The 26,023-nt window shown below is 42.3% G+C and overlaps 1 protein-coding gene across 2 annotated transcripts in view; it reads left to right on the top strand.

Annotated features, from left to right (window-relative positions):
- The window catches only part of LOC307122809 (up-regulator of cell proliferation), a 40,010-nt gene extending 14,571 nt beyond the window's left edge, over positions 1-25,439 (top strand). Inside the window, exons 2-5 of one of the 2 annotated variants that reach the window (XM_079811032.1) lie at positions 1,150-1,202; positions 19,917-20,171; positions 20,280-20,540; positions 20,644-25,439. In XM_079811032.1, coding sequence (XP_079667158.1) covers positions 20,339-20,540; positions 20,644-25,334 — 4,893 coding nt within the window. In that variant the 5' untranslated portion in view covers positions 1,150-1,202; positions 19,917-20,171; positions 20,280-20,338 and the 3' untranslated portion in view covers positions 25,335-25,439. Of the gene's footprint in view, positions 1-1,149; positions 1,203-19,852; positions 20,172-20,279; positions 20,541-20,643 lie in introns of those variants that run through there. The other variant, XM_079811031.1, reaches the window with a different exon arrangement.
- The last annotated feature ends 584 nt before the right edge of the window (positions 25,440-26,023 follow it).

Below are 26,023 nucleotides of genomic sequence, written 5' to 3'. Positions count from 1 at the left end.
AAAAGTCCGAAAATCCGGACCAAACAAGTTAGGTGTGAAAACGCCTTAAGTGAGTGTAGGCCTCTGAGGAGCCCAATCCAGTAGACCTTTGTCTGGGCCCCGTTCTGACTAAGTTCTACTCTAATGCTTCAGGCCTTACTACCTCAGGCTGGAGTTCAGAGCAAAGTCTTTCAGCTTTAATAGCACGACGTGATTGAACTGTGTTCCCATATGCATCTAGCAAGACTCAATACGAGTGAACCGTTTTTGAAAGGGAATGTACTCGGTTACTTACGTAACCTCAGTTGCCTGAGAATAACACGAGCGAGTATTGTTAGACGGCTTAATCAGTGAGCTTCACGACTAGCTATTGTTGCTTCAGTCAAATTAACCTGAATCCTATGGCGGAATGGGCCAATACAGTCAGAGGCCTCGCCCATTTTGGCGGCCTCTGCTCTCTGTTGGCAGGACGCGCCTCGATTGGTTGGCGCAGATATGCTGCCTCACCATAGGTTTTGTGCAGTTCTCACAGCCCAACCAATCAGCGTTCTTACAGCTCTGCACTATGTTGGCTGTGCAGCAGCACTACGTTTTAAAATAAAGGCCTCAATATTTTCGAGAAAAGGAGTTTTCCCATATGCTTCTAACAAGACACAATACTCGTTCCCGTTATTCTCAGGGAACCAAGGTTACATAAGTAACCGAGTATGTTTGATGTTTTACAGCCACTTTAAACTATTCATCAGGTATATAATCCGAAGGTAGGTTTTCTGGCGTTTTTGTGTAATTTTTAAAAAACATTACACAACAGCTTAAATACATTTACATTTAGTCATTTAGCAGATGCTTTTATCCAAAGCGACTTACAAATGAGGGCAATAGAAGTAACTAGAACAGTCAAGGGCAACAATATGCAAGTGCTGTAACAAGTCTCAGTTAGTCTAGCACAGAACAGATTTTTTTTTTTTTTTTTAACAATGAGTAACTATATCAACTATGGGAGTTATTTTCTCCCACACTAAACCATGACCCCAGGGAGTGTTGCAGATTGTAAAGTGAGGTTATTTATTGTAAACATGAAATCAAGCCACCATTTAAATTACTTTACTTCACTTAACAGTTATTGAATGAATTATTTAAGTAATTACTTCATCTGCTTTCTCTTCTTAGGAGTCTTAGACAATTCCCAAACAGTTGCAATGGATTGCCCCAGTGAAGAAGACGTAAGCATTAAAGCTTCTTTTTTTCACAAGGCAGATTTTCCAAACAGCCTTGTGAAAAAATTAGAGTTTCAGAGACATATTTAGATTTAAACAAATGCAGTCTCAACGCACAGTTTGCATGCCACTAACAATTGAAAAACTTTCAGATGAAGGAAACTCCAAATGAAGCTGCAAGTGAAGACATTGAAGACAAACAAGCATGTACACATTCTGTTGAGTCACATCAAAAGAAAGAAGTTGCCAAATTACAAGGTAACAAAATTACCCTTGTATCATCTCTACATTCTCATTCTCAACTCGTCACATATTGATGCTCGTCATCGGCTGATACATTTTTCTGATTGGACATTGTGTTAGAAGCAGGACTTTTATTTTGATGGCACTCACATCACTCAACATTTTTTTATGTCTAAACATAATATTTATGTATTTGAATTGCATATAAATTTTCCATGCATTTGGATTACATAGTTTTAACATAAACAAATGAATAAACTTAAAAGGAACAATCCACTATTTTTGAAAATCGGCTCATTTCCCAGCTCCCCTAGAGTTAAACAGTTGAGTTTTACAGTTTTCGAATCCATTCAGCCGATCTCCGGGTCTGGCAGTAGCACTTCTAGCATAGCTTAGCATAGATCATTGAATCTGAGTTAAAGTACCATTGAAGCAGTGTTGATGTCAATGAGATAAAGTGATGATTGAGCATTAGTGACAAACACCTGATGATAATGAGCAGAATCACTGAAGGAAAGAGAAACACAAGTGCTGCGTCCCAATTCGCATACTATCCGTACTAAATAGTATTCGAAAAAAGAATTAGTATGTCCCAAATCGTAGTATGTTGAAAAGAGTATTCCAAAGATTCCCGGATGGTCTACTATTTCCGGTCAGAATTCGAAGTGCAGATCGATGCGCACTCTAACGGCTGATATTGCCCACAACCCATTGCGAGAAATACAAACGCGGCTAAAAAGTGTTAAAAAAAACTACAAACATGATGGTTACGCGAGTCTGACGGTTAAGTGGAGAGGATTAGATAAAGTGGTTTGAGTGAGCAATTATTAGTATTTAACCTGACGAAAAGATATTTATTCAATGTTAGCCACATTATATTTCACCTGCAGCAGCATTGAGAACTTTTGTAATGATACGTTTGGCCATTAACTTTGCAAACACATGAGAGGAGTCTCTGCATTAAAGACCCACGAATGGCAGACAACCGTGCTACTACATTTCTCTCCGATACGGTAGGAAATTAAATTGAATGTGGAGGATTTGAACTGTGGTGATGATTGACAGGGTAGTTTACGGTGACGGGACTCACGTAACTAAGCAACAGAGTCCGTTAAAGATGACGAAGTAGTACGTCCCAAAGCTTGCATACTTTTCTGCTACACACTCAAAAGTATGTACTTTTTCTTCACAAAAAGAGTACATACTTTTAGGACGTAGTATAAGTAGGCGAATTGGGACGCAGCAAAGAACTACAACTGAGTTCAGCCACAGCTTTAGGTGAAATCAATTGAAGATAAAAGAAGGCATTAACGCCACATCCACACAAAGCCAGAGCTCTCTCTATCCGATCTCCAGAAATATCTGCGTACACACGAAACCACTGATACTGACACAAAACGATTCAGTATACATGCCAGACCAGTTTGTGGCGCTGTAATTCTCAATTCTCAACTCAAGATCTCAGCAGAGGAGGATTAAACAACTCCACAAAGAGCATTACCAGATTCACTTATTACTGACCAGACTGACTTTATTTCTGTCATTTCTGTTTTAATGAAAATAATTGTTTATATGATGAAACGAGTGAAACTTAGGGTTTTAATAGCTGAAAATGATCCTGCTCTGTGTGCGCACACACACATATCTCTCATTCAAAAGATATAGGCTGCCTGCATTTTATGACGCAATCATTTACAAGACACATGAAAACCAATCGGTGTGTCTCAATCAGCTCCCTAGTTCAGTAGTCAGCAGAAGACAGTAGTGAAGTATTTTTACTTTCCAAGTAATTTTATTTTTACTTGAGTAAAAGTAAGAACGTACTACATTTTTAATGTAATTAAGTATTAAAGTAAAAAACAACAACTGTTATTTATGAAACGATTTTTTATGTTCACTCAATTTCATGTTACAAATTCTTACCTTAATTAATAATTTTTAATTGGCTCAAACTTGACTTCAACATTAAAATGTATGTTTACTCAATTAGTTTTAAAGTTACTTGAATTAATATTTTTTAGTTGGCTTAAACTTGACTTCAACATTAAAATGTACGTTTATTCAAATTGTTTCATAATTAATTCAACTAAAACATTTTAATTAGGGGTTTTGTCATTTTTAAATTGTTTTAATCATTACTAGAAATTGCTGTGGAACTAGTAACAAAATGTTATAGCGAGGGCAACAAAAACAATTGAAAACACATTGTGTCATCTGCATTTATAACATTTATCATACAAACAATTCATTTTCATTACAACAACAAAATTCATCTCTAAACATTTACCAATTTTTCATAAACTGAGAACAATAAATAAATTAAAGCTGCGAGCAGCGATGACGGGCCCAAGCCGGTGGCACCGCCACGCCGGTGGCATCAGCTTAACTGTGCACGGCAGGCAATATGCATTTAAACAGGAGAATATTTTAGAATCGCTCGAATATGCCACATTTACCGCAGCAACTGGTGCCACTATCACCACAAGCCACACCCATGATGTAATTTAAATCTAGATTCATTTTAATGTCATAGGATAAAATAAATAAAAGTTATATTTTCCTGCTCAAAATTTTGTAAGTCCAGAAGGCCAGTATTTAATTCAAGGTGTTTGTAGTTCTTTTTTACTTATTCACACTAAAGTGATAGTTTTTTGTAATAGTCTATGATACGAAAGGGGTAAATTATCATTCCGAGAGAGAAAGGCACACACACAAACTCACAGGGTGAGAGAGACACACCCCCCCCCCCCACACACACACACACACACACCACACGTGCGCGCACACACTCAAACACACACACACACACACCCAGGGTGAGCCTGAGAGTGAGGGGGGAGGGGAAGGACTGAGAGAGATGCACTCTGCACATTGAACAAGGTTCACAAGATTTTAACAACAAAAAGAAATAAAATCTAAATGGTGGGAGAAAGTTTTTTTTATTTCGCTCTCTGAAAAAAATATGTTGAATATATTTGAAATCAATATGTGTGGTCCAATATAAAAAATAAATAGAAAGTCACACACACACACACACACTATATATACACACTCATTATACACATTTGTGTCCTGATATTTAACAAAAACATGCCCACACACACACACACACACACACACACACACACACACACACGGAGAGAGAGAGTTTCAAAAATAACAACACTGCTACCTTTTAGTGAGGGGAGGGCAGACAGAGAATAAATATTCAGAAGAAATATATTAAATAAAATAAATATATTGATCTGAAAAATAGTATGATTATTTTAAAGCTATTTGATTACATTTGAATAAAACATTGTTTTAGTATGTTTTTAAACACACACACATACACGTTGTAATACCAGTTTAATACCCATGTCATTATACAAATTTGTGTCCTCATAAATCACAAACAAGAGAGAGAGAGAGAGAGAGAGAGAGAAACAAGTTTTTTTTTATCCTGCTTCAAAACTAATACAATGCTGCCATCTTGTGTTCATTGAGGGGAGAGCAGCAGACACAGAGAATTTCTGTTCCCCTTTTTTGTCCTTATTTAATTCCTTGCCATGGAAACACCGTTTGAGATATCCAATATCCGTTCACATTTTAGCATCTTCAGTATCATTGTTTCATGTTGACCGAGTTTGGTGGAGATTGAATAAATCGCCTACGAGGAGAACGTAAAAACTCAGACCCCGATTTAATCAAAAATTCACCTTCAAACAAAAATATCTGACTTCCTGTTGGTCGGAGCTAATGACTGTAAATTAGAAAGTTGTCCGGCTCGATGAGGTCAATATATATACTGAGTTTGGTGATTGTAGATGAAACGAAGCCCTTCACTTTTGTCAAAAGGTGGCGCTAGAGAGCCCCTCCTCCCCACCCGTTTCTGAGGCTTTGCCATTGTGTACTGACTGATATCTCTGATGTGTGTGTTGAGTTTCAAGCAGTTTCAAGCAATTTCAAGCATGCTAAGAGCCTCAGAACAGCCAAAAGATTATTAAACTTTGACACGTTGCCATGGCAACAGTATTTGAAATTTCAGGAATCCATTTCATAAGTCTCTATCTGTCATGTTTTCACATTATACTGATGAAGTTTGAAATAAATCGGGTCAAAATAAGATGGTGATTTAAAGCATTTTTGAAAGTGACACACTTCCTGCTGCCAGTTGGTGGCGCTATAACTTTGACTCACAAAAGTCATATCCATGTGATCGGCTTCTTACAACGAACACACAGCTGAAGTTTCATCCAAATCAGTCAATGTTTGCACAAGTTATAACACACTTCCTGTTTCCCTTTTCTCGCCATAAATTCGTTGCTTCGCCACGGCCAAACCATTTGAGATATCAAAAATCCGCTCGCAATTTAGCATCCTGAATATGTTCACTTGATGCTGACCGAGTTTGGCAATGATCGAAACAATGGCCTCGGAGGAGTATATTAAATTCCAGAGCATGCGTTTTCCGAACAACCCATTATAGCTCACTTCCTGTAGGGCTGACGCATAACTTAGAGCACGAAAGTTGTTTGGCCCAATGAGGTCTATATGTGTACCGAGTTTCATACGTACGTGCAAGTGTGTTTGATATATGGACCAAGTTTTCAGACCCCACTTTAGGGGGCGCTGTCGAGCCCCCCTGCCACGCCCGGGTACCAGCTTCAGCCCGGCTCTGATGGCCGCGCATTCCGACGCCCGTGCGAAGTTTCAAGAGTTTTCGAGCATGTTAAGTGCCCCAAAAGTACCCGAGAAGTCGAAAAAAAAAACAAAAAAAAAAACAAAGAATAATCTGAGGAAGAACAATAGGGCTCTGCGCCCTTTGGGCTTGGGCCCTAAATATGAAATAGTAAAATGGTAGAAAGTTAGTTTGATGCCATCCATCCATCCATCTTCTTCCGCTTTATCCAGGGCCGGGTCGCGGGGGCAGCAGTCTAAGCAGAGATGCCCAGACTTCCCTCTCCCTAGACACTTCCTCTAACTCTTCCGGGGGTACACCGAGGCGTTCCCAGGCCAGCCGGAAGACATAGTCCCTCCAGCGTGTCCTAGGTCTTCCCCGGGGCCTCCTCCCGGTTGGACATGCCCGAAACACCTTCCCGGGAAGGCATTCAGGAGGCATCCGGAACAGATGCCCGAGCCACCTCAGCTGACCCCTCTCGATGTGGAGGAGCAGCGGCTCTACTCCGAGTTCCTCCCGAGTGACTGAGCTTCTCACCCTATCCCTAAGGGAGCGCCCAGCCACCCTGCGGAGAAAACTCATTTCGGCCGCCTGTATCCGGGATCTTGTCCTTTCGGTCATGACCCAAAGCTCATGACCATAGGTGAGAGTAGGAACGTAGATTGACCGGTAAATCGAGAGCTTCGCCTTACGGCTTAGCTCTTTCTTCATCACAACAGACCGGTACATCGACCGCATTACTGCAGAAGCTGCACCGATCCGTCTGTCAATCTCCCGTTCCATCCTCCCCTCACTCGTGAACAAGACCCCTAGATACTTGAACTCCTCCACTTGAGGCAGGAACTCTCCACCAACCTGAAGAGGGCAAACCACCCTTTTCCGACTGAGGACCATGGCCTCGGATTTGGAGGTGCTGATCCTCATCCCAGCCGCTTCACACTCGGCTGCAAACCGTCCCAGTGCATGCTGAAGGTCCTGGTTAGAAGGGGCCAACACGACAACGTCATCCGCAAAGAGCAGAGACGAAACCGCGTGGTCCCCAAACCTGACACCCTCCGGCCCCTGGCTGCGCCTAGAAATTCTGTCCATAAAAATTATGAACAGAACCGGCGACAAAGGGCAGCCCTGCCGGAGTCCAACATGCACCGGGAACAAGTCTGACTTACTGCCGGCAATGCGGACCAAACTCCTGCTTTGGTCGTACAGGGACCGGACAGCCCTTAGCAAAGGACCCCGGACCCCATACTCCCAGAGCACCCTCCACAGGATGCCGCGAGGAACACAGTCGAATGCCTTCTCCAAATCCACAAAACACATGTGGACTGGTTGGGCAAACTCCCATGAACCCTCCAGCACCCTGTAGAGGGTATAGAGCTGGTCCAGTGTTCCACGACCGGGACGAAAACCAGACTGTTCCTCCTGAATCCGAGGTTCTACTATCGGCCGTATTCTCCTCTCCAGTACCCTGGCATAGACTTTCCCGGGGGAGGCTGAGAAGTGTGATCCCCCTGTAGTTGGAACACACCCTCCGGTCCCCCTTCTTAAAAAGAGGGACCACCACCCCGGTCTGCCATCCCAGAGGCACTGTCCCCGACCGTCACGCGATGCTGCAGAGGCGTGTCAGCCAAGACAGCCCCACAACATCCAGAGACTTGAGGTACTCAGGGCGGATCTCATCCACCCCCGGTGCCTTGCCACCGAGGAGTTTCTTGACCACCTCGGTGACTTCAGCTTGGGTGATGGACGAGTCCTCCTCAGCCTCTGCTTCCTCAATGGAAGGCGTGATGGCGGGATTGAGGAGATCCTCGAAGTATTCCTTCCACCGTCCGACGACATCCCCAGTTGAGGTCAACAGCCGCCCATTGCCACTGTAAACAGCGTTGGTAGGGCACTGCTTCCCCCTCCTGAGGCACCGGACGGTTTGCCAGAATCTCTTCGAGGCCAGCCGATAATCCTTTTCCATGGCCTCACCGAACTCCTCCCAGGCCCGAGTTTTTGCCTCCACAACCACCCGGGCTGCAGTCCGCTTAGCCTGCCGGTACATGTCAGCTGCCTCAGGAGTCCCACAAGCCAACCAGGCCCGATAGGACTCCTTCTTCAGCTTGACGGCATCCCTTACTTCCGGTGTCCACCACCGGGTTCGGGGATTGCCGCCTCGACATGCACCGGAGACCTTACGGCCACAGCTCCGAGCGGCCGCAGCGACAATGGAGGTGGAGAACATGGTCCATTCGGACTCAATATCTCCAGCCTCTCTCGGGATCCGGTCAAAGTCCTGCTGGAGGTAGGAGTTGAAGATCTCTCTGACAGGAGACTCGGCCAAATGTTCCCAGCAGACCCTCACAGTACGTTTGGGTCTGCCGGGTCTGTCCAGCTTCCTCCCCCGCCATCGGATCCAACTCACCACCAGGTGGTGATCAGTTGACAGCTCCGCCCCTCTCTTCACCCGAGTGTCCAAGACATACGGCCGCAGGTCAGATGAAACGACCACAAAGTCGATCATTGACCTACGACCTAGAGTGTCCTGGTGCCATGTGCACTGATGGACACTCTTATGCCTGAACATGGTGTTCGTTATGGACAAACCGTAACTAGCACAGAAGTCCAATAACTGAACACCACTCGGGTTCAGATCAGGGGGGCCGTTCCTCCCAATCACGCCCCTCCAGGTGTCACTGTCATTGCCCACGTGGGCGTTGAAGTCCCCCAGTAGAACGACGGAGTCCCCAGTCGGAGCACTTTCCAGCACCCCTCCCAGGGACACCAAGAAGGCCGGGTACTCTGCACTGCCGTTCGGCCCGTAGGCACAAACAACAGTGAGACCTATCCCTGAGCCGAAGCCGCAGGGAAACGACCCTCTCGTTCACCGGGGTGAACTCCAACACATGGCGGCAGAGCTGGGGGACTATAAGCAAACCCACACCAGCCCGCCGCCTCTCACCATGGGCAACTCCGGAGTGGTGAAGAGTCCATCCTCTGTCGAGGAGTGTGGTTCCAGAGCCCAAGCCGTGCGTAGAGGTGATTCCGACTATCTCTAGTCGGAACCTCTGAACCTCACGCACAATCTCAGGCTCCTTCCCCGCCAGTGAGGTGACATTCCATGTCCCAAGAGCCAGTTTCCGTGTCCAGGGATCGGGTTGTCTAGGCTCCTGCCTTCGACTGCTGCCCGATCTTCTCTGCACCGGCCCCTTACGGTCCCTCCTGTGGGTGGTGGGCCCACGGGAAGGTGTCCCCACGTCGCTCCTTTGGGCTGAGCCCGGCCGGACCCCGTGGGGGAAGGCCCGGCCACCAGGCGCTCGCATACAAGCCCCAACCCCAGGCCTGGCTCCAGGGTGGGGCCCCGGCTGCGCCGTACCGGGCGACGTCACGGTCCTCTTTTTTTTGGTCATCATAAGGTTTTTTTTTAACTGCTCTTAGTCTGACCCGTCACCTAGGACCTGTTTGCCTTGGGAGACCCTACCAGGGGCATATAGCCCCGGACAACATAGCTCCTAGGTTCATTCGGGTACTCAAACCCCTCCACCACGTTAAGGTGGCAGTTCAACGAGGAGGTTAGTTTGATGAATACATATTAAAAAATGTTATAGCGAGGGCAACAAAAACAAATTAAAACACATTGTATCATCTGCATTTATAACATTTATCATCCAAAATTCATTTTCATTACAATTCAATTCATCTCTAAACATTTACTAATATTTCATGAACTGAGAACAATAAATGAAATATTAAATAATAAACTCTAGTAAAATGGTAGAAAGTTAGTTTGATATTGCAATACATTTAAAAAACATGAAAATAAAAAAAAACATGTCGACTATTTTATCAAAAGTAATCAAAAACAACATTAAACAAACAACTGATTATTATTTGGCATTATAACAATCCATAAACTTCCTATGCCTTCTAAACATATTTGTAGTAAAGGTTGTTTGTACGGGAAGAAGGAGGCGGGAACCGGCGAACAATCAATGTATTTAATCAAAAATAAAGACAAAATAAATATGGCGGCGGCAGCCCCTCGCGGCCGACTGCCGCCTACACACAAACACAAATAAACACAAAGTGAAAATAAAGGCTGCAGCCCCTCACGGACGACTGCAGTGGATACCACAACTAAAACAAAACATAACACAAAATCCAGGCCTGGTCCTCTCTCGTCCCTCACTGTCGTCGCTCCTCCTTTATAGTCCCTCACTCCTCCGTGAGGGCCGAGATCGCTGCGGCGTGCAGCTGGCGCTCATCCTCCCTGATGAGTGCCGCCTCGTCCCGCCCTCACGGTCCCTCGGCCTCGCTGTTCGCCACAATATTATAATTATAAATATTCTAATAATTTTTTTAACATCTGAAGCAATCTGGTTCTCAGTGACTGCACCCGAGCAGAACATACTTCACAATCAAGGCCCAGAAAGACTTTCTGCACAGCTTCAAACAGGTACTTCCACTGTTTGGGATAGTCAATGTACTGGGCATACATCAATCCAAAAAGAACACCAAAGGCAGTCGGAATATCCACCAGGTTGTTCAGGATCACTTTTTCCTCCACCACTACAGCCATATCCAACGCTGAATCTAGGCCTCCAGCTTCAATCACTGTCTTAAGGAGACCAATTTGCATCCCTCTGGTCAGTGTTTCAATATCATGGCCTCTGTGGTTTGAAGCATGTTAGATAAAAGAAATAGAAATACACAGGTTAACACAAATTTAAATAGTTGTGGTCAAGTGTTCACAAGCACCTTGAAGAATCAGCAAAATGGTCATTTTACCCATTTAAAATATAATATAAAATGCAGGTTCTCTCTCGTGAATAAGGTACTTTACATAAATTATGTTTACTAGGGTGGGGGTCGGGTGGAGTCGGAATCCCCTGGGGGAGAAATTCTGTGTTCTAAATGTTTATTAATAATGTACTGTTTGTCAGGTCAATTAAAAAGTACAGTATGTTTACCATTAGTTATCATTCATGCTAATACTGTCAAATACATGCAAGGTTTACATAAACACAGTTGGTTATATCTAAAGTGAAAAGTAAATAATACGTCTTAACGCCATTGGAGCCCTTTAAGAAGAATTAATAGCACACAACATGCTGAGATTAAGACTAAAATACATTATAGTATTACAGTTTTTTTAACACTAACATAAATTTTATTATTTAAAGTGGTTAAAGACCACGTTAACGTAAAACCGCGTTTCCACCGCAGTAACTTTCCCCAGGAACTAGGAACTTTGGGGTGGTAGCCTACTCGGTGTGTTTCGACCGCACGAACCAGGGTCTAAATTAAGTTCCGGGTAAATATTTCCCCCTCCGAACGGCCCTGCTCCCGGGGTAACGTTAGTACTTTTTCAAAGTTAGGGAACTTTTGGTGGTGAGACTTGAGCCGTGTTTCCACCGAAATTACCCGGAACAATTTGTACCAGGAACTTTTTTACAGGAACTTTTTCCCCCCTGACTTGCTACTGTCTGCGTTTCCACTGCGGTCTAAACAGTAGGACTAAAATCTTTGCGTGGCAGGGGGAGCTGCCACAAAAACCTGCCAGGACTGAAGGCACCTGTCACATAACCCGTCACTGATCAAGGCAGCTCCTCTTAAACCTGCCAGTGCTGGAGGCAGCTGCCAGTCTAGTAGATGCGTGTGAATGAGGACGACGCTGTTCTTTTTTTCACAATATGTAATTCCGCCGTTTTTACACAAACTACAGTACGCGAGAGCCACTACGGTACGCACAATAGGTCAATATTCACCACTAACCAAACGCTTTTCGCCTGCCTCAAGATCTCTAACTGTTTTAAAGCTGCCAGACACACAGACTGAAGCACGAAAGCAACGTACAGTGCTTCCATGCTCTTATTTTAGTTATTCGCGACCTTACCATGTATTTTATCCACTCATTTGTCAACAGAATAAAATATAAATTAAAGTGGTAAATAAGTGCATGATTGCACTACCTGTTGCTCTCCTGTCTCAATCTGGGTCTAGAAGCTGTAAAACACGGAGAGATCTCGAGGCAGGCGCAACGCTAAGTTGTGGCTGGCACAACGCTTAGGACGCACATTCTATATAAACACAAATAACGGAATAAAATATAAATTAAAGTGGTAAATAAGTGCATGATTGCACTGTCTGTTGCTCTCCTGTCTCAATCTGGGTCTAGAAGCTGTAAAACACGAAGAGATCTCGAGGCAGGCGCAACGCTAAGTTGTGGCTGGCGCAACGCTTAGGACGCGCGTTCTATACAAACACAAATAACGGAATAAAATATAAATTAAAGTGGTAAATAAGTGCATGATTCTACTGTCTGTTGCTCTCCTGTCTCAATCTGGGTCTAAGAAGCTGTAAAACACGGAGAGATCTCGAGGCAGGCGCAACGCTAAGTTGTGGCTGGCACAACGCTTAGGACGCACATTCTATATAAACACAAATAACGGAATAAAATATAAATTAAAGTGGTAAATAAGTGCATGATTGCACTGTCTGTTGCTCTCCTGTCTCAATCTGGGTCTAGAAGCTGTAAAACACGAAGAGATCTCGAGGCAGGCGCAACGCTAAGTTGTGGCTGGCGCAACGCTTAGGACGCGCGTTCTATACAAACACAAATAACGGAATAAAATATAAATTAAAGTGGTAAATAAGTGCATGATTCTACTGTCTGTTGCTCTCCTGTCTCAATCTGGGTCTAAGAAGCTGTAAAACACGGAGAGATCTCGAGGCAGGCGCAACGCTAAGTTGTGGCTGGCGCAACACTTAGGACGCACGTTCTATACAAACACAAATAATGGAATAAAATGTTAATTAAAGAGATAAATAAGTGCATGATTGCACTGCCTGCTGATCTCGAGGAAGGCGCAACGTTAAGCTGTGGCGGACGCACCGCTTAGGTGACGGGACGCGGGCTCCATTACAGACAAATGAGTGGATAAAATACATGGTAAGGTCGCGAATAACTAAAATAAGAGCATGAAAGCACTGTACGTTGCTTTCGTGCTTCAGTCTGTGTGTCTGGCAGCTTTAAAACAGTGAGAGATCTTGAGGCAGGCGAAAAGCGTTTGGTTAGTGGTGAATATTGACCTATTGTGCGTACCGTAGTGGCTCTCGCGTACTGTAGTTTGTGTAAAAACGGCGGAATTACATATTGTGAAAAAAAGAACAGCGTTGTCCTCATTCACACGCATCTACTAGACTGGCAGCTGCCTCCAGCACTGGCAGGTTTAAGAGGAGCTGCCTTGATCAGTGACGGGTTTTGTGACAGGTGCCTTCAGTCCTGGCAGGTTTTTACGGCAGCTCCCCCTGCCACGCAAAGATTTTACTCCCTCTCGGTCTAAAGTACTGGGAAGATTAGGCAAATTAGTCCGGTGATGTAGGACTGCTGGTGGAAACGCGGCTTAAATAATGTTCGCTCTCATTGACATGGGACATATCGTTAATGATTCCTCATAAAACGCTGATAAATACTAAAACATCGAATATGTTCAACTTTGTAAGTTTTTACATAAAATAATTAACATTAACGTTAGTTTTATATGAGCATTTATTCGGTGACGAGTGAACTTGACATAGACATCACTTAAATATCTCCATTTCCCTTGGATATATAACTTACAAAACACTTCTAATGTTAAATATCTACACAAATAACATTAAATTTAGTTTACGCTTTTATCAACACATTGGGCCCTATTTTAACGATCTGAAACGCAACTGTCAAAGCGCGAAGCGCAAGTAACTTTGTGGGCGGGTCTCGGCGCTGTTGCTATTTTCCCGGCGGGAAATGATACTAAAATGGGTTGGTCTGAAGTAGCTTCATTATTCATAGGTGTGGTTTGGGCGTAACGTGAATAAACCAATCCGAGCGTCATCCAACATTCCCTTTAAAAGCAGGTGCGCAAGTTCCATTATGGATTGCTATTATTATGGCGTATTTACCAGGCGCACGCCAGGAGCGGTTCACAGCCGAGGAGACTGATGTTCTTGTAAGAGCAGTGAAAGACAGAGAAGTGAAGTTGTAATGTTGTACATTATGGTAAAGGTGATTTCACAGTCTTTTTTTTTTCAGTCTTTCAGTTTTTTCAGTTTTTCAGTCGATTTTTTTTTCCTGGTTCTTGACGGACAAACCAATTTGTCAGATGTCCTTATATACATATATGTCTTGCCACTATTGGGCAAACAGGTCTTATCCTTAATTTTTACAATTAGCCTGAATCATTTGTAAGCTAGATTTATGCCTATTTTTTCACATCTTCGTGGCACACCACAATGATTTCCGTCATCTCATGTGTTAATATTTTTTTAGTGTAACAATTTATGATTTGCAAAAATAACTGTTGCATCTGTGTAGATTACATGAGCAAAGTGTATGCGCGTTGTGCACGTTATACATTATGGTCAAGCATGCGCCCTTAAAATAGCATAATGAACAACGCGCAACGCGCGACTGACTTTAGACTAGGTTTTTTCTGGTCAGTGGCGCAATTGTTTAATGGAACAGCAAAATAGCACCAGGGATTGTTTGCGCCGGAACACGCCTCCTTTTTTGCGCTGAACCGCCCAGGGAGCGCAAGTTCATTCACTAGTTTAGCGACGTGCTTCTGTGGAGGGAAAAGCGCGCTTTGCGCGGGTGCAAAATAGGAATGACACATGCGTCGGTGTACAAAGTCAATTGCGCTGGGTGCAAGATAGGGCCCATTTTGTCTGCAATTTAATCATTACCACTTACCTGACGCGTGAAGTGCACCCTCAAAATTGCTGCTGATATGCTGTCTCCTGGTGAAAGCAGGCCCGTCGCGGCAAGGCAGGCAAAACAAGCAATTGCTTGGGGCCCCGAGCTGACCTGGCGCCCCAAGACAACGACAGGTTAAGAATAAAATGAAACGACAAACTGTGTGAGCGCCCCTTTGATAGTCAATGCAGCAATGACACTGTTATCGGGATCCCCCTTAAGGGGGCCCCTCTTAGTAGTCGCTGACAGCAGCCAGCCAACTACGCGCGATCTCTGCTGCCGGCAAAATACAAAACCTCCTCGGCAGTTATCATGAAGCAGCATTTTATGCTTCAGGAAGCCAGAAAAGAAGAAAAAACAAGATAGTGTTAAGTGATAAATTACACTGGATAAAATAGCTCTACTTGTCTTGTACAAAAATGGTGTAAGTTTGCAGCAGGTAACATTAGGCTAGCAAAAATATGTTTATTTTAGCTATCATTACCTGCCTGAGGGCAAATGCTGCTTGTAACGAACTAGTGCAACTTTTTTTTTCAGAACGGACGGAATATGGTTACATACTGTAATATGTTTTTTTAACGGGATAAGGAAGACGCAGATCTGTTCCAGAATCACTGTTTATCGTATTTAATGACATGACATTGCTATAGCTTTGTAATAGGTTTTGATGAAAGTGGCTTAGCATGCTATACTAACTATTATTTATGCTATGCATAAATAACCTGGAATAGTTAATAATATAGCATGCTATATTAACTATTATTATAAACATTATTTAACCAGAAAGAGGCAGAGGAACATGCTTTTTTCATAGCTTATATTAATGTGCTAGTGTCGGGATATACGGTAGTGACAGTTTGCATATATGACATTATTTTTATAAGTTACCAATGGATCTTGAACAATTACTTTATTCTGTGGCAATTTTTACACTGTTACATTTTGAAGTACAGTATCAGGACAACCCACGTTTTACTGGTACTGTTTATTAACTATTTAACAAAGTAACTATTTTACAATTTTTTTTTTAATGATACAGTGGTGTTTTTTGCAAATGTTTTCTAATTTTATGCACAGTATATGCAACAACAGTATTTTGCACTGTAAACCTTTTTATTTATATAAAGTGTGGGTGAACTTAAACTGTATGGCTATGCTGTGGTTCCTGTAGGCTTTGCGTGCGTGCGGGTGGGGTGTGTTTGGGTATTGGGGGGGCCTCCATGTTCATTTTGCTTGGGGCCCCCAAATTTCTTTAAACGGCCCTGGGTGAAAGAAACCCGCGAACTGTGCGAAGTCCTTTGATCTGTAACAATCCTTCCGCGAAGTCAAACGAGCAATACAGATCCTTCCGCGAAGTCAAACGAGCAATACAGATCCTTCCGAGAAGTCCAATGAACTCTTGTACGTATTTATTCATTAAAATTAGGCAGATTAAATTCAAAAATTAACTACATATGTTAATGAACTATATATTTATATTAAATATGTATATAGAAGTGTAAAGTGTTATCCATCTTCTCATCATAATGCAGATAAGCCTACCATCATAAACAAAACATCAAAAATACATCTAATTTCACAAATGTTGTTTTGATATATTATCAAATATTTCTAACAGCCCATTTCAACAGCACAAACAAAAATATATTTTCCATCGTAAAATATTGTGTGTAAAATATTGTGTTGGCCTTAATAGCCTACTTTCATAAAATATTGACTGGATTTGCGTTTTTTTTAGTCCAGTCAACATTTGCAATTCTAAATGTTAACTGGATTTGAAAATATCAATTAATTGAATGTTTTTCAAATATATTTCTGCGGACTTAATATAATAGTCTTCTTAACTAAGCACAAGAAAGAAAATTAGTTCAACATATATTTTTTTGCTCTTCCAAAATTTTATTAATTGGCATTTTTAGAGTGTACACAAATCAATCGTTTGGCCTTGGAACACTTGGAAAATGTGATATTTTTGGAATAAATTGTGACACTGTTCATATCTGCCTGTTATATCATATATTATATAACAAATAAAGATTTGGGGTAGCAGGAGAATACGGTTGTCAGTCCTGTATTTGAGTCCTTAATACGGTTACGTTCACACACAGTACAGTTATTTATAGGGGTGTAAATTGGACGGTTCATCATGATTTGATACAATATTTTCTGATACCTCAAAAAGTTCTGCGGTACGATTAAGGGGTATGTCAATCAATAGTTCGATATTATGATACTTATTCCAGTAACGAGTAATCTAACGCGTTGCTATTTCTAAACCAGTAATCAGATTAAAGTAATTTAGCCAAGTCACTGTGTGTTACTATTTTTGTCATTTTCTTTTGTAAATTTTTTTCTTCTTGCATCTCTGGGAGAGTACTTATGTTAAGTGAAGTCAAGAAAGACTGTATTTATAATTTTTTTTATTAAAAAAGGTTTTTTTTTTTTCAACTGACAACTTAAAATGTCAGGAGACACATTGTTGACGTTACTGTTAAAAATGCACTTCCAATAAAGTGAGCGTTGGCTAAAACGGTTGTCATTTTTATGTTGAGGCGGCAGGGGTGTTGTCGGCAGTTGCTGAATGTAACTCATAAAGTAACTTGTAATCAAACTTAGTTACTTTTAAAATCAAGTAATATGTAAAGTAACTAAGTTACTTTTTAAAGGAGTAATCAGTAATCAGATTACTTTTTCAAAGAAACTGTAGCAACACGGGCGCTGATGCATTCGTACCCTTGTCATATGAAAGAAACCATGTTTCTTGTTTCAAGGCCCAGTTTTTAGGGTGCCCTGTCAAGATTGTGACAACAGATGCGTCCCTCACGGGCTGGGGAGCGGTCATGGAGGGCCGCTTCACAAGGGGTCTGTGGAAAGAGCATCATACTTCATGACACATAAATTGCTTGGAGATGATGGCTGTATTTCTAGCACTGAGGTACTTCCTCCCAGACCTCAGGGGCCATCATGTTCTAGGTTGAACAGACAATACACTCACCTAAAGGATTATTAGGAACACCTGTTCAATGCTTCAATGCATTTAGGGGTGTGGTCCTGGTCAAGACAATCTCCTGAACTCCAAACTGAATGTCAGAATGGGAAAGAATGGTGATATAAGCAATTTTGAGCGTGGCATGGTTGTTGGTGCCAGACGGGCCAGGCTGAGTATTTCACAAACAGGATAATGCACCATGTCACGAAGCTCGAATCATTTCAAATGGTTGCTTGAACATGACAATGAGTTCACTGTACTAAAATGGCCCCCACAGTCACCAGATCTCAACCCAGTAGAGCATCTTTGGGATGTGGTGGAACGGGAGCTTCGTGCCCTGGATGTGCATCCCACAAATCTCCATCAACTGCAAGATGCTATCCTATCAATATGGGCCAACATTTCTAAAGAATGCTTTCAGTACCTTGTTGAATCCATGCCACGTAGAATGAAGGCAGTTCTGAAGGCGAAAGGGGGTCAAACACAGTATTAGTATGGTGTTCCTAATAATCCTTTAGGTGAGTGTATGTTGGTGGTCTCCTATATAAATCATCAGGGGGACCTGAGATTGTGCCCTCTGTTCAGACTGGTGCATCAGATCCTCCTGTGGTCCCAGAGCAAATTGTTGTCTCTCAAGGCAATGTATATCCCTGGGGACCAGAATTCCTGTTGAGGCAGGGGCTGAGGCCTGGGGGATAGAGACTCCATCCCGAGACAGTGGAGTTAATCTGGGGCCTGTACCATGAAGCCAGTTTCGCTGGCTGGCCAGGTAAGTTTAGATTGCGCCAATCCTGGGTTTTAGGTATCATGAAAGTGGCTTGGCTTTTAGCTGTGTTCATCGTCATAGTAACTTAAGCTCCACAGCTAACCTGCTCCGGAGCAGGTTATGTTCGGCATAAGAGATCTCAAACTGAACTTGGACCAGGCTGAGGTTGAGGTTGTTGAGACCATCATAAACTCTAGAGCTAGGAAACTGTATGGTACAGAGAGCGTCAGTTAGACCCAGTTAACTGCCCAGTGGCTTCAGTGCTGGAGTTGCTTTAAGACCTTTTCTCTGGTGGTCTTTTCCCATCCACACTTAAGGTCTATATGGTGGCCAAAGCTGCCTTCCACGGACCATTAAGTGATGGACCTTTGGGGAGGCACCACTTGGTTTCCTTTGTGGTGCATTTAAGAGGCCAGCAGCTCATGTCAGGGTTCCAGCTTGGGAGCTGGCTCTGGTTCTAGAAAGGTTATCCCTGGCAGCCTATGAATGCATAGAGTCTGTATCAGAGAAGTTCTTAACCTTCAAAAGAGCTTTCTGGACATTATGTTCCTTGAGAGAGTGAGGGACTTACAGGCCCTTTTTGTCTCTCCTTTCTGTCTGGAGTTCGCTTCCAGGAGGTTGAAAGCCATTCGCCACCCTACACTGGGCTATGTATATAAGGTTCCAACTTACGTGGGTTGTTCTATAACACCTCATGTGTTGGTGTCCCAAGAAAAGCTTCACTTGTTTCCCTAGAGGCCTATGTGCATAAATCCTTTCGTTGGAGAAAGTCAGATCAGTTACTAGTGTGTTTTGGGTCGCCTAGGAAGGGTTCCCTGGTCTAAAAGCAGTCTTTTTAGCAAATTATTTGTTGAGGCAATCTCTTTGGCTTACGAGGTCTGCCTGCTCTTTTGTCTGGGGTTTCCCTGCAGGAAGTCTGTGACGTGGCAGGCTGGGCTTCCCTACACACCCGGATCACAAGTGCTTTCATCCTGAGTTGTGCCTGGACAGCTTCACACCAGGGCAGGCATTAGTCAGTGTGGCTCAATGCGTATCCGTTCCCCATAGTGTCGTCTTCAAAGCAGCACAAGTTCCCTCGAAAGGGAACGTTTCAGGTTTTGACTTTAACCCTTGTTCCCTGAGAAGTTCTTATTGTGCATGATTCTCTGGTCATGTAATAACAAAGAAAACGTATGTCTTGTCCAGGCAGAGGTAACTGTTTGTAGCCTTTCTAAAACATCTATGTGGTTGAATCACATATAGAAAGCAATGGTGACTGTATCCCTATATTGACTGTAATAAATAAGTGAGTACTGGCAATAATTTATCAAGATGCTGGAAATGTATGATTTTTGTTTCCACAGATGTCCCGGCACCAGGTGAAATTTTAGTGCATCGTATTGGGACCAGTTCTATTACTCTTTCTTGGGATGGCCCAGACAGCATATCTACATTTGAGTTGACTTACTTCAGTCCTACAACTACAAAGACCTCTATCTCCAATGCCACAGCCATAGAAGTAGAAGATCTATGTCCAGGGACTGAGTACACATTCAGTCTTGTGTCAGTTTCAGCAAATGGAGATCGGAGTGTGGGAGTTGAAGTGACTGCATGCACCAGTAATTGTATTTTAATCTACTCATGCAATATTAACTTGTGTAAGGTGTGTCATTTGTGACTAAACAAAGTAGCAACATTAAATAAGTATTTTCATGTTTTTATTACAGGGCCAGTCCCACCTGACAAATTCAAGGTTGAGAATGTGGGCACCACATCAGTTACTCTTATGTGGGATGCATCTGGCTGTAAAGAGAAGAAGTTTCAAGTAGTCTGCTTCCAGAATGGAAGAATCATTCAAGAAGAGATGGCTGAATCAGGCAGTGTGGTTTTCAGTGACCTAAGTCCTGGGAAGAAGTACTCTTTTCACATTACAACAGTGCTTCCAAATGGCAGCCGAAGTAAAGAAGCAGTGACATATGCTCAAACCAGTTAGTATAATATAGCAAATTTTCACTAAAGACATTTTACAGTCTTCATTTTGTCGTCTTGTCTATTATGAAACAAATGACAAAACACTTGCTTTTTCAACAGAAACAAACATCCAGAGCCTCTTACATGATTTGGGGTTGGAGCAGTACTACCCGAACAAACTGTCACTCAGCGATGTGCTACAGATTGACTCAAGGTCAGTGACAGATGAGCCAGCCCAGTCGCTATCATCTTTGCCATGGCTGTTCCTGAAGAAACTGATGATGGTGAATGTGACTGCAAGAAGTGTCAAATATTCATGTAATGAAAGTGAAGATTGGTCAGACGTTGATATTTACAATGATACATTTGATTTTTTTAAAGACCAGAACAGCAGTGTGAACCCTTTAGACATAGTGACCACCCTTTTCCTTTGCTCAGATTGTTTCCTCCAACAGGAAATGGTCTCAAAAATGTCAATGTGTCAGTTCTCTGTTCCTTTGCTTCTTCCAAAGTGTGACACGCAACAGTGCACTTACATGCTTTGGGCCATGAGAGATATTGTGAAAAAATTTAGACCTCATTCCTTGTCAGACCAAAGAGGTTTTGTGGAGGACAGAATTGTTCACTCTGAGCTCCCCCTAGTGTCCTTTGTTAGACTTGGTGACTGCAGCATTTCTAAATCTCAGATCTTAAACAAATTGCTCAGCAACCCCCAACAATATCATGACACTTTTGTACATTGTGACATGGACTGTGGAGACGTTCCAAGAAAGATATCAAATGGATTGGTGGAGATGGGCTGGTATCTACCTTGTGGAAACAAAAACATTGATGTTTTTCCTGAACCTGTGGCTGTTGCAAACTTGAGAGGTGACATCAGGACCTTTGAAACACAGTACTCCTTCTTATGCCAGACCTCCACTGCAGTTTTTGTGTTCTTTGACAATCTGGACACAAACTACAAGTTACTCACCGACCAACATGCTAAAGCACAGGTTTTCTTAGTGGGCAACGTGCAAAGCAAAGGATTTAATTTGGAGCAGCTGAAAAAGACAGCATCTGAAATGAGTTTAAAGAAGAACAACATAATTCTGAAGACCAATCAAAACGATGCAAATTTTGTCAAAAATCTGCATTCTGTAGTAAATCACATAATTAATAATCATCCAGAAAAAGCATGTCTGGAGAGAATGGACACTATAGCACATGAACTCGGATTTCAAGTTGATGAAGACATTCAAGAATGTCAGAAAGCAAAAAATAATGCAGATGTCTTAACGAAAAATATACAGGAAACACTGCAGTTCAAGGAAGATCAGCTTCCCCTTCAAGGCAAAATCTGGAAAGATTTAGCAAAACTGGAAAAAGAGGAATGCAGACTCCGGAAAGCTGGTGATCAAAACATAGAGACATACAAGAGTGATCTTCAGATTAAAAAGACTGAACTCAGAAAACAACAAAGTAAATATGACATCTCAGAGGCAATGTCCTGCTTTGTTAGTGCACTAAGTTCGAGCCAGGAGAGGTCCTACTTCTTGAAGTGGATGCGGATGAACCTTGACAATCTCTCCCGAAAAAGCCTCTCAAGCCTCCGTGAACAGTACAAAGAAAAGTGTCAGAAATTTTCAGAAAACAAAGAGGAAATCGCAAAGCTTGACCAACAGATCTCTAACAGTTCTTTAGGAATAGAGCACTTCCTGCGTGAAATGGGCCAACTCTATGAAGCCGCAGTTTTGCTTCCAGAAAACTTAGAATCACGTCAACAAATGCTACACCTACCCCGGCTATGTGCTGAGCTGATGTTGGATGGCTTTCCTCTGGAACTGGTTGATGGAGATGCATCAAATATTCCTCTCAGATGGGTGAGGGATGTGCTTCTGTATCTGAACTCTTTGGTGCAGCCCAACAATAAAATCATGGTGGTCACAGTTTTAGGAGTCCAGAGCACAGGGAAGTCCACTTTGCTAAACACCATGTTTGGAGTTCAGTTTGCCGTCAGCAGTGGAAGATGCACCAGAGGAGCTTTTATGCAGCTGATCAAAGTCACAGAGGACATCAAGAAAAAACTTGGCTGTGATTATTTGGTGATAATTGACACTGAAGGCCTGAAATCCCCTGAACTGGCAAAACTAGATGATAGTCATGAACATGATAATGAATTAGCCACACTTGTTGTTGGATTGAGTGACATCACAATCATCAACATCGCAATGGAGAATTCCACAGAGATGAAGGACATTTTGCAGATTGTAGTCCATGCTTTCATCAGAATGAAGGAAGTAGGTAAAAAACCAAAGTGTCTGTTCGTCCATCAAAATGTTGCTGATGTATCAGCCCATGACAAGAACATGAGAGATCGAAAGCTTCTGCTGGAGCAACTGAATGAGATGACAGAAGCAGCAGCTAAAATGGAGAACAAGCAGGAGTATAAAAAGTTCACTGATGTGATTGAGTATGATCCAGAGACATGCAACTGGTATATCCCTGGGCTCTGGCATGGAAATCCTCCAATGGCACCAGTGAACGCTGGCTACTCCGAGGCCGTCTATGACCTTAAAAAGAACATGATTGAAGTAATTGGAAAATGCAAAAACAAAACATCTGGAAACAACATAACAGAGTTTTTGGAGTGGATAAAAAGCTTGTGGAATGCAGTCAAATTTGAAAACTTCATATTTAGCTTTAGGAATAGCTTGGTGGCGGATGCATACATGAGACTGTGCACAGAATTCCACAAATGGGAATGGTCTTTCAAGAAGCAGATGCACTCTTGGTCAACTCAAGCTGAAACCAGAGTGTCAAATTTTGAGACATTCAAACTGAAATCTGACAAATCAGATATGAAAGATCTTTTATGCAAACTGAAGCAAGAAGCTGTCACAAAGCTTGACACCTTGGAAAAGACCACAATGGAAAATCTTTCCAAGTACTTTGAACAAACTGAGGGTCATGTCTACCTTGTGGAAAAGTACAAACAAGACTTTGTGAACAGTGTGAAATGTCTCAGAAGGGAAACCGAGAGCTCTTTGCTGATGCAGCTTGAGGCAACAGTGGACATTAGGAGAGGAATGAATAATCTGGACAACATCAAGAAAACATTCACTGATACAATGGAGAAAAAAGTGCTGGGTCTGCTGGAGGAGTTACGCAGAAACAACAGCTCAGAGAGCGAGGCACAAATCACTGACAAAGAGCTTGATGGATTTTTTGAAAAAATATGGCAAGAAACCATAAATGAGCTGTCGTTTACTGGATTGAAGAAAAGAAATATATATGATTGTGTTTTCAAGCAACTCCGAGAAAACATGAAACAGAAAAGCGGTTCTGTTGCTGAGCAATTAGTGAATGTAAAACTGGTGAATTATGGAAGAGAGGTGTTCAAAATCACTAAAGAATTCTGTTTCAAAAGGTGGTTTAAACGTATGATCCATGACAACTCTGCAGAGGACCTACAACAGTTAGCAGATAATATCTTTCAGACATGCTACCAGTTTGTCCAGGACAAGGGAGAAAGAAGTTTAGATTACCATGGCACCTACATTGAGGAGATCCTTCACACAATTGATGAGAGATTAATGTCCAACAAGAACATAGGGTTTTCAGAGGAATTTGAACTGTCCCTGAAATTGCACATTTGTGGGTTTTCTGCAAGAACATTCCAAGACATGCACGAATGTTTCATCAAGGAGAATGACCCACGCAGATGCCTTAATCAGTTTAAAGACAAATATCAGAATGATTTCAAGGACCTGTTCCACGATCGTGATCAGTGTCAGAGAAAGGCAGAAGAATTCACCAAACTGTGCTTGATGCCTGCAGTTGAGACTTTCATCTACAGCTCCTTGGGTCCAGACATTGTTGACAAAATGATTCAGGGTAAAAATGCATTTCAGTTCAGCACTCGTGCATTTTTCCAGTACTCCCTCTTAAAGGAACTTGTGACTGAAGATGATTTCAAACAGTATGTAAAATACATCAGCTCCTATGAGCTTTTCGTCAAGGGCTGGATATTGGATCAAATCAACAAACAGTTTTCAAACGGACATGAAGTGTTTGAGTTGGAGGCAGGTCACCTTCGAGGAATAACCAAAGAGATGCTAGAAGCTGTCAAAATGGCACAGAAGGAGACACATGAAGATGGCATCAAAGGATTCATACATTGCATATGCAAGAAGCTTGAACAAAAGCTAATAATTCCCAAAGATGCTCTAGAAACAGTGATGGTCCTAAACAATGCATCTCAAGAGCCATTTGCTGACTGGCTAAATAAATCTGTAGAGGAGATGGAACAGACACTGAAGGAACAACTGAAGAAAGTCGACATACAGGGCAAACTCTGCAAGCTCAAGATGAAACCTCAGGATGAGCTCTTCAAGAGAGTGTTTGGATGTGGGAAACAGTGTCCATTCTGCAGTGCTCCTTGTGAGGCTGGTGGAGAAGCTCACACTGACCACTGTGCTTCAGTTCACAGACCTCAGGGACTCGGTCGATACATAAATGAACAAAAAAAAAAATTAGTGACTAACATCTGCTCAACAAATGTCCACAGTGAAGCACAGTGTTTTAAGTGTTTCCAGACTAATTTTGAGTCTCATCCTTATAAAAGATACAGAGAGATCTTTCCTGACTGGCACATCCCAGCAGATGCCAGTATACAGGCCTCAGATTACTGGAAATATGTGATGGCCCGGTTCAATGATAAGTTTGCTGAAGAGTACAATGCTCGCCCTGCTGATATACCCTTGATGTGGAAATCTATCACAAAGAAACAAGCAGAGAACAGTTTAAAAGAGTCTTTCAGCATCAAATAAACAATTACTGTTTCACAACCATAGATTCAGTATGTTGCCAGCACTCTCACACTTGGGAGAGGGGATATGGGTTAATCATTTAAAAGGTGAAACACAGTTTAACTAGGTGAAAGAAAAACGTGATGTATGCAGTGTGCAACATACAAAATCAACATACAGTGGTGAAATGTTTTTGTGCATGTAATTTTGCATGTAGTTTGTTTGATGAAAATCTTATTTTCTTGTTGTTTTTTTGTTAAAATAATCTAATGTAACCAATTAAACAAACCTCTGCTTTGGAATAAAATGCTTGTTAAATAAATATTTTTTTCAGGGACTCTTTCTGCAGGTTACATCATTACACCAGTAGATGGTGAGAAAGGACTTCATTAATGAGTCTCGATTCAACCGATTTGTTCAAAATACTGAAGTTGGGTAAACAACTGAAGCACTAGACACTATGCACTTACATACTATGCACTGTGAACTAAACTGTGTTGTGTATGAACTTTATAAGGTTATTTTGTCATTCAACATCAAAGTCTGATAGCCCCTCCGCTATGTTAAAGCTGAAACAGTTGAACACACAACTCGTTCGGTTTATACTTCAAAACGGCATAGAAAAGTCTATTACTATGCGAATGGGGATGCACCTGATGTTTTTTTTAATGAAATGAGTCATTGAATCATTCATTCAACCGATTTGTTTA

This window comes from Gobio gobio (assembly GCF_949357685.1).
Source record: "Gobio gobio genome assembly, chromosome: 2".
NCBI classification, from domain to species: Eukaryota; Metazoa; Chordata; class Actinopteri; order Cypriniformes; family Gobionidae; genus Gobio; species Gobio gobio.
Note: the sequence above shows the minus strand (reverse complement) of the source record. Positions and strands in the feature narration are given on the sequence as shown.